Genomic DNA, 9,753 nt, shown 5'->3' with positions numbered 1-9,753 from the left:
GGAACCCCCAAAGGGAGCTTTCAACACTGTGGGATTTAGGATAACACACCATTACTGGAGTCTGTGTAGGGAGCAACCACGCTCTCTTAGCAGCCTGTCCTGCTTCGCGTCTGCCCAGGTGCCTTCCTAGACTGCACTGGACGAGCTGTGGGAAGCACTGATGGATGCATGGGAAGAGATAGTCATCCAACCCTACTATCCCCAGGTGGATCTGCTAACAGGAAAGGATCTTGCTTTCAAGGTTTTTCTGACTTTATTAAATGTCGTGAATGTTAAATCTCTACTTGGCCATATGTGGTGCCCTTGTCTTCTTCCATTTTATATCACTTGAAGTAAAAGTACGTGAAGCCCAGGAAAACACTATTTAGAACAAAACTCTTCCTTGATATAAAATGCTGAAAGCCTTTTCTGCATTGTGCTTGCTGCCTCTCCTGACCAGAGCAGTCTGGGGGTGATGTTTACTCTTCAGAGAAGGTAGGGAAGCTGATTCCATTCCCAGTTCTGCCAGAATCATTTTTTTTCAGTGTGGCTTTATCCTTCCATGAGACATCACAGTTCCAAAAATATCAGCTCTATTGCTATCCAAATGAAAGTCCAGACCAATGTCCCAAAGCCATGTGGCAAGAATTTTTTTTAATAATTTTCCATTTGTAATGAGCATAGTCCTGCCCCACTATAGTAGTACATACTTCTACCTTTATCCATCCTGTCATCCATCAAATAAATAAACATATATATATGTATATCATATCAAGTGTGAACTTAGTGCTGGCATAGCTAATTGGCTCTGTGCAGTCTGTGTGTGCAAATGTGTGTGTGTTTGTGTGTGCATGCACATGCATGCACATGCATATGTGTGTGTTCTTTGCATGTGTGCACGTGTGTGTATGGACTACCCCATGCGACCAGGAGCCTTGGTCACCCTTTAATTGTTATCCATGGGTGAAGGCACTCCTTCATGCATACACCTACCATACACAGCAAACTATGGGCCATAGGCCAAATCTGGCCTGCCACCTGTTTTTGTCAACAAACTTTTATTGGAACACAGCATGGCCATTCATTTCCATACTGTCTATGATTGCTTTTATGCTACAATGCAGAACCGAGTAATTGTAGCAGAGAATGAATAGCCTGCAAAGCCTAAAATATTTACTATCTGGCTCGTTGCGTAAAAGTTTTCTGACTCCAGCTTCATGGATGAGAATTCAAAAAACAATGATCTAGAGGAGCTGTCCCAGGCATCAGTGGTGGTGTGTTAATCTCTGTGGAGTGTGGAATGAGCTGCCGAGTTATGGAATTGTTGGATGTTAGTTCATGGAAACACGGATGACATTAGCTGAGGCTGGGGCTTCAGCTCTACCACCAGAAGAGGGACCCCCTCCTCCATGTTCCCCAGTGTCATATCTGCCTCACATATGAAGCCTGACAGAGGAGCACAGGAGTTTGTTGACAAGGTGTGAAGTGAGCTGTGGCCAGACCACAGCAAATGAGCATAGAGGAGGAATACTGATGGCCAGAATGTATTGAACGTTTATACGAGGTATTTGATGTGCTTTATCTTTCAAGCCTTTTAGCAGCCAATGGAAAGCTATCATTAGCTCCATTTTATAGATGAGAAAAATGTGGCTGGGACAATTAGTAAGGTTACATAGCCAGTAAACAGCATTGCTGGCATCTGAATCTAGGCAGTCTGACTCCAAAGCTCAGAACTGAAGTGTAGGCCCGGCCTTCCTGGCAGAGCATGGGCTGGGTGTGCCAGCCTATCCCAGGGTCAAAAGGGAGATGTGAGAGCTTCTTGCTTCCTTTTGTGGGCCTGGAACCTCTTGCTTAACCTATATGTAGGCCTTCCTCAGAAAGTGTCGTGTAGATATGGGATATCTGTAAGTTTCTGCAAATTAGATCAACTTGCCATCTGACTCAGAGCTGGAAGGAATCTTGTGGGTATATTTTTGTAAGATGAATGATCACAACGTTTTGTGTGAAACTAGGTGGTTTAAGGAGAACATACCTGCAACTAGTCAGGTTCTTTTTTGTTGTTTTTTTTTCTGTCTCTGTTTCTTTATCTTTCTCTGTCTCCATGTGCTCCACTCCATCGCCTGGAGGCAAGATGAGCCACAACCCAGAATCTACGATAGGTAGGTTTCCCCATTCTATCCCAGACTCATCTTGCCCACGGGAACAGGTGTGCAATTCCTGAACATGCAATTTCTGAGTGACGTGGAGACAGGTAGCTCCATCTCAGCCTTGCTCCGCCCCCTTCACTGTTGTAGCCTGAGCCAGAGGGAGGGCACAGAGTCTTCCCTGATACAGGTGGCCAGTGCAGTTTCTGGGAGAAGGAATTAGTGTAACAAACACAATAATAGCTAATAGCTGTCACCATTTATTGAGTTTTTTTCTGCCCTCTGGGACTTGTTCTAGCCCTTTCTGTGAGTTTTCCCATTCGGTTCTCATGGTAGCTTGGTAACTTGACAAGGTGAGTTTATTATGCACGTTTTACAAATGAGGAAACTGATGCTCTGGAGAATGACTTGCTCAGGGCCATACAGCCAGAAATGGGTGAGGCTGTCTGACACCAAGGTCCATAATTTCTGGTGGGAGCATTGAATGGGGATTTCTTCTGTCTCTGAGGGCTTTGAAGAATGGATACCTGATCCCAGACTTTGCAGGATGGATGCTAAGTCCTGGGGCTGGATGCCTTTGGGTCACCCAGGCCAGCCTTTGGCAGTGGCTTTGCCTCCTGGGGTCAGGGCAGAATACCTGATGGTTCATTAAGCCCTCCCACCAGCCGGATCTCTTTGACTCCTCACAGCATCCTTGGGAGGTAGGCATTATAATTTCCGTTTCTCAGTTGGAGAAACTGAGGCCTATATATATATAATGGGTAGCATCTAATACAAGAGAGGGAAGAGTTGGGATCAGAACTTCGGCCTTGGCACCTGCTGCCTCCCCGCCTTCTCCTGGGTCAGGGCGAGGCTGCTTTATGGGCATGGAGTGACTCAGGCAGGGCACGTGGGCGGGTGTGCGCTGAAGCTGTGGCTGGTGGGTGTGGCCTGCCTGGTGCCGAGGGCAGGTGGCCCAGCCAGTTCTGCCTCAGAAGCCTCATTCCAGCCATCCCTTTACCTGCGATGAGAGCCTCTTGCCACTTCAGCCACAGTCCCTCTGGGGGGCCTGGGGCCCAGAACATGCAGTGATCCCAGAGCAAGGACAGCCACTACCACTCAGACCTTACCAGGTGAGTTACCACATAGGCAGCTAGTGCCTTTCAAGGCCCTGGGTGAGCCTAGCAAGAGGATCTAAGGGGTCTTCAGGACCATGTCTGCCCTGTGTTGATAGGTCTTGAGGGGAAGGTTGGGAGGGAGCACGGGCCTCGAGCAGGGGAAACGAAGCTAAACTTGAGCTCTTGGCCACAGGTAGTGTGAGAGAGCATAGGTTCTGATGGGCCCAGGAACCTTTCCCTGAGATCTGGGATCTGGGAGAGGCAGAGCTCTCACAGCTGTCCAGGGCCAGAGGTAAGACTCCTGTCTTCCTCAGCAGGTCCCAGGGATGTGGCTCTCTGGGGCAGGAGTGTGATAGGACTTCAGGATGGGGTGAGGTGGCCCCAGAGATTGAGAGAGACAGGGCCCAGACATCCCACAGGTGCTGCGCCAGCAGGCATGCAGTCTCCCTGTGGCTGTGGGCCTAGTCCATCTCCCAAGAAAGGCCATTCCAGTCAGTGTTAGGGCTTGGGAGACACAACCTCCCACTTTCCAGGTGAGGAAGCCTGATCTAGAGAAAGGAATGCTGGGACAGCGAGGGAGAACACAGGTGAGAACGCAGGGATTACAGGGTGACTCAGGGAGCTAGCTAATTACAGCTGCCATAGCCTCAGTCCAGAGTTTTCCTCCCCCTCCCCTGACCCAGCTGCCCAGGACTGCCCCACACTAATGGGCCCAGGGCAGAGTGGATGGAATAGCCAGTTTGAAAGATGTAGGGTCGTTGGGGAGTACTCAGCCCATTTCATGGAATGAAAAACAGAGGCCTGGGGAGGAGTGAGAGACATCCCTTTCATCCCTCTCCTTCACTCTTGGCCTTTACTTCTGTGCATCTGGCTGCTTATGATTTTCTCTCAATGGGCTGCTCCACTGTCTGGCTTTGAGGCCCCTCCTCAGAGCGCTTCCTCAAGGTTCATGTACCCTGGGGCCAAAGGCCTTCCAAGAATGACTCCTCTCCCAAGGCAACTCACTTTTAGTGTGTGTGGGGGGCGGGGAGGTGGGTGGTAGTGGAGGCTGTCTCATTTCCAATCCTCACTCCAGTCTGATGACAACTTGTTCCAGATACTCCTCCAGGAAGCTATCCTATTTGGGGCAGGATCACCAGTGGCCTCAGCTTCATTCCACCCAGCTGGGTTCTTCTTACAGAACTTCCCCAACCCCGGCAACCTCCATGACTCTGAGGGAGCTCTCTGAGGGCCACTCAAGCTAAGAATGGCTCCCATTAACTGCGGAGTCACCTCCTGTCCATACAGTCTTTTCCCTTGGCCATCTCACCCTGTATTACAGGCCAGCCCACCGGTCCACATCTTGATGGCCTTTCCAGCAGTCAGTCTCCTCCTGGCCCCTGGCCTCTGGTCTCCCTGGTGCCTCACACAGCCATTTCTCTCTAAGGTGGCTGTCTCTGTGTAACTCAAAGCCCTCCCATGTCCTCCACTGCCCTGGGGATCTGCCACAGCTCCTGACTGCTGTTCCAGGCCCTCCCAACCTGCTCTTGAGCCTCTTGCTGCCAGGGCTCCCCATGAATAACCCAGGCTTTCCACCCACACCAGCTCCTTGCCACTTGCTGAACTTTCTTGACCCCTTGTCTTTGCTCAGGCTGTCCCCTCTGCCTGGATTGCCCTTCCTCCACATAGTCCCCTGGGAAGGTGTATCAATCTCTCTTTCTGGCATCACCTGCCTAATACAGGAGTCAGTCATACTGAGCATCAATAAAGCAGGTTAGACCAAGAGGCTGTGTCCTCTGCCTCTAGGGGAGGGGGCTCAGCTTCTCCTTCTAGGTGGACAGACAGACATGAGTCTGGTTACACTTAGCTTTGTGTGGGTAAGAAAGAGAGAGAAATGATCAGTGTGTTAGCTGCAGGACCACCAGGATTCTGAGAAATCCAAAAACCCAAGTTTGTGTGTGTGTGCGTGTGCGTGTGCATGTGCGTGTGCGTGTGCGTGTGTGTGTGTGTGTGTTCCAACATAATTTTGATTCTGAGAAATCCAAAAACCCAAGTTTGTGTGTGTGTGCGTGTGCGTGTGCATGTGTGTGTGCGTGTGCGTGTGTGTGTGTGTGTGTGTTCCAATACAACTTTATTTAGAAAAATGGATAGCCAGTCCTATTATGTTGAGGAGCACTCCAAACACAAAATCTGAGAGAAATATTGAGGAAGCAAAGCTTATTCTCAGGAGTCCACCCGGAGATTAGTGGGGCTGGAGATGATGTTTTGAGGAAGGTGAAAGGCAAAGTGGTCTACCTGGAAGTTCTCCTGGTTCTCCTACGACCCACAGGAACAGGAGTGCTGGAGTAGGAAGCAGGGGAAGCTGTAGAGACATTCTCCCTGTCCCTGAGAATTATTGGTAGCCTGAGAAGGTAGAGAGTAAGCTCTCCATCCTAGGAAGTCAGAAGCCTCCTAAAGTTCCTCCATGTCCCCTCAACATGAACATCTGTGCTATGATTGTTTTCTAGCCATGAATGCTCACCCCAAGGAGATGATGCCCCTCATGGGCAGAAAAGCCACCATTCCCAGTGGGAACCCTGCCATCCTTCAGGAGAAGAGGCCAGCAGAGATCACTCCCACTAAGAAGAGGTAGGACTGGCAGGCTCAGGCCTGAGCGCTATACTGTGAAGGTGGCCTCTTGGGCTGACCCTCAGAGAGACTTTTCCTGGGTGGACCTGAGTGTCTCAGTCTCATGTATGGTGGCCTTGTGCCCAGCTATGTATAACTGGGGATGGGGTGGGGAAAAAACATTGTAAACTCAGGGGGCTGAGCTAGGGAGGTCAGTATAACTAGAATAATCAGGGAAGCCTCCCTGGAATGGTCAGGGGGCCCTGAGGTGGGAACACTCAGGAAAGCTCCTGGGGGAGGCAAGGGATTACTAGAGCCATCCTTGAGACAGGGAGCAAAAGGGGGGTGGAAATTCCAGGTGGGCCGGACCCCCTACTGGGTACTTTTCACACACATTCACTATGTGCCCAGCCAGGTTATTCACACTCTCTAACCCCACCTGTGTAACAGGGACACCAGCAAAGGCGCCAACTCATAAGATGATGGTTGATTGGGATCATGCCATCAAAGTGCTCAGAACTGGCCAAAAGTCAGTGCTTAGCCCATGGCATTGATAGCATTTTTGTATCTTGAGCTTCATCTTCATCATCGTCATAATTATCATCACTCCACAGGGCACCTGGGGACTGTGCAGGGCTGGGATGGTTATGACCATTTCTCAGTTGGGGACAAGGAGGAGGCAGGAGCAGGGAGAGTATTTCCCCAGGGTCACACCTGGCCTCTGAGCTGCCTCCACAGCAGTCTCTCAAACCCCTCAGCCTCTTCAGCGCCCCTCAAGCTGGAATGCTCCTCCTCCATCCCAGTTGTGCTTCCCTTGGCCCTGGGGCAGGCCTCCTGGTCTAGGTTGGCCTGTTTGCCTGGCCTCCTCTGTTCCTATCTGAGGCCCACTCGTGGGCCAGAGGTAAGCTTGGTGCTTTCTCTTCGGTTGGTTTGAGTAATAATCACCAAGGTCTTTTGTGCACCAGGCCTGAGCCTGGGCCCCACCTGGGGAGACCGGGACACACACAGAGAGAATGCCTGCCCCTGCTCGTAGTCTGGTTGGTGAGAGAGGCACCAAGGAGAATGTGGGAAGTGCCCTGGAGAGAGGGTGAACTAGACAGGGCAGGGCCTGAGGTCATTCTGATTCTGTGGGCAGTCTCAGGGCAATTCCTGGAGGAAGTAGTGGTAGAGCAGATGATGGCAGGTGGAGAAGAAGAGAAAGAGCATCCAAGCAGAGGCTTGGGGCAGGGATCAGTGAGGAGTCCCATGTGGCTGAAGTGCTGGGTGGGTGAGGGAGTTTGGGGAGATGAGTTCCACTGTGGCTGGGTACTGGCAATAGGTTAAAGAGATTGAACAAAACTGAGGGCAGTGGGGAATCACAGAGGGGTTTATGTGAAAGGGAGGGCATGGTGAGATTTGCATTTTGAAAAGGATACTCTGAGTAATCTCTGTGGGTGATGGATTGGAAGGGAAGCTGTTGGGAAGCCTAGGTGGTGAGGTCTGAGTCTGCATGGTCAGGGATGGAGAAGAGGAGACCAGTGAGAGAGGTATTAGAATCATGGGGTCCACAGGAACAACTATGATGTGGGGAGAAGGAGGAACAAAAGACATTCCCTTTTGCTGGTGGGGAGACCTGGAGGGATGATGGGGCTCTCTCTGACATGGGCACATTAGAAGAGAAGGAGCAAGGTCAGGAGGAACAAGCCAAGTTCAGATGTGAAATGTTGGCTGAGAGGTGCCCAGGGAACATCCAGGTAGAAGCTCCATCCTGGAGCGCAAGAGAGAAAACTCAGGGCATATAGAGATCAGACAGGTCTCAGTGGGACCTTGGGGCAGCCTGGGTCTGGGTAAGAGCAGAGATATGCTTGAGCTAAGCCACCAAACACTGCCCTTTTCTCTCTCTTCCCCTCCCTCTCCCTCTCACATTTCCAAGGGAAGTTTGGATGGCAGGGAAGAATTGAGAACAGGATTTCAGGAAAATCACAGATTCTTCCTGCAGTCAAGCTGCATTTTGTTTTTATCTTATCCCTATTCATGAAGTTAGCTCTAGGCTGACTTCTGCCTAAGGGCCTTGAGTGCTCAAGGACCGAGTGTGAGGTATGACTTTTGGCTCAGGAAGTGGTGGCTCCTCTTTCCCAAGAGCTCTTTGAGGGCCCTCAATTCCTACTTATCCCAAGACCCTGAAGGTTTGAGCATCTTCCCTGGGACTCAGATCTAGAGAAAAAAAGAAGAGTAAAGAAAAAATGGTATGTAAATAAGGAAGGCAAATCTGACCACTAAGGAAATATGCACCAATGGTGGAATTGAAGGCACCAAGAAATCTAGATTGGGGAGAGAGTTTTCCTGAACCATCATGCTACGCCCTGTGAGTAGCTGCCACTGTGACCATCTTATTGGGCCCTGGGCAAGGTGATGCCCGGGGACAGAGACACAGGTTGATGAAGGGTGTGGAGGAGTTGGTGTCACGGGGCTCAGAACACTTGGGCATTTCCAGGGCCAAAGCAGGTGAGACAGGTTCCTCCCCAGCCCTGGGGCTGCTCAGGGATATTTTTTTTTGGCATCAAAGAGACAGAAATGCAAGAGAAATGGTGCAGAGCTGTCTGCTCAACTGACTTAACAACTCCCAGGTGGTGCCCTTTGGTCTGGGTCAAAGGTAGGAATAAACAGCATTTACTGCAGGTCAGGAGCCAGGATGTCACAAGACCTTGTCAAATACTCATCATGGTGGATGAGAGGTGGCATGTGAAGTGGCAGGTAGGGCAGGCATGGGACAGACCCTCATGGTCCAGCAGCTCTCTGGCTCAAGAGTCAGGTCCTTGTTCATAGTCGGGTCCTCTCTAGCCTGGCTCTCACCACTCTCCTTCCCAGCTCCCGAAGACCCCCTTCTGCAGATACCCTCACCTTCTGCCAGGGAGGCTTCTCTTATGTTGCTCTCTCTGCTTCCAGGGCTTTTCCCAAACCACAGGTCCATTTCAAGACCCAGACCAAATCCCACCCTGATAGAACACAGAGCCTTCTCTGATCCCTGTCCTTGACAGGAAGGAGCTTCTCCTGTGAGCTCCTACAGCCTCTTTGAAGAGGTAGTGTAGTTATTAGGACAGTGTCTTAGCTCTAGTTGAGATCTCTGAGGACAGGGTCTCTGGGAAGGTCATCTCTTTTCTCCCTGCCCCCATATTTCCTACACAGAGCATATTCGTAGTTTTTGAGTAAGTGGATGAGTCAGTGAAGGAGCAGACAAGACAACGAGAGAATGAGTGAGTGAGTTGACGAATAAGCAGCCCAGTGACTCAGCACAGTCCCTCATCATTAGTAAAGACACCTCACAGTGAGATGAGGACATACTTCTTCCCCTTCCTTGGGCCCTCAGTCTCCAGGCCTGGGGTGTGTAGATGCTCTCATGATGTGGTTTCCTGGACTATTCGTGAGACCTCTGTGGGCTCTGAGAGGAGTCCCTGAGAAGGAGGGGGAGTGGAAGAGAGGCAACGGACCCTTCCTGGGCTTCTTATTCAAGACTGGAATGAGAAGTGAGGGCTTTGGGCAACTGAGAGTTCAGTGGGATTCACTTGAGGTATGCAACCTCCTAATGTTTATAGTGTAAGGCTGTGTTAGTCTCTTTACTTACTGGTTCAGTCTACTGGTTTCTCTATCTTTTTACCTATTTACCCACCTAACTACTACTTCATTAGACAGACTTCCTTCCTTCCTTCCTTCCACCCATCCATCTATCCATGTGCGTATCCATTTATCTATAAATCCATCCTACCATTCCTCTATCTATCCATCATCCATCCATCCATCCATCCATCCATCCATCCATCCATCCATCCATCCATCCATCCATCCATCCATCCATCCATCCATCCATCCATCCATCCATCCATCCATCCATCCATCCATCCATCCATCCATCCATCCATCCATCCATCCATCCATCCATCCATCCATCCATCCATCCATCCATCCACTCA

At 50.4% G+C, this 9,753-nt stretch overlaps 1 protein-coding gene across 2 annotated transcripts in view; it reads left to right on the top strand.

Moving 5' to 3' along the window:
* Positions 1 to 2,919: 2,919 nt before the first annotated feature.
* Positions 2,920 to 9,753, top strand: part of TRPV3 (transient receptor potential cation channel subfamily V member 3) — a 29,972-nt gene continuing 23,138 nt past the window's right edge. For both annotated transcript variants that reach the window (XM_006922194.1, XM_006922193.1), the window contains exons 1-2: positions 2,920 to 3,235; positions 5,707 to 5,827. In XM_006922194.1, the coding sequence (XP_006922256.1) occupies positions 5,709 to 5,827 (119 nt within the window). In that variant the 5' untranslated portion in view covers positions 2,920 to 3,235; positions 5,707 to 5,708. The remainder of the gene's footprint in view (positions 3,236 to 5,706; positions 5,828 to 9,753) is intronic.

Source organism: Pteropus alecto, unplaced genomic scaffold (genome assembly GCF_000325575.1).
Source record: "Pteropus alecto unplaced genomic scaffold, ASM32557v1 scaffold398, whole genome shotgun sequence".
Lineage (NCBI taxonomy): Eukaryota > Metazoa > Chordata > Mammalia > Chiroptera > Pteropodidae > Pteropus > Pteropus alecto.
This window is presented reverse-complemented; position numbering and strand designations above follow the sequence as displayed.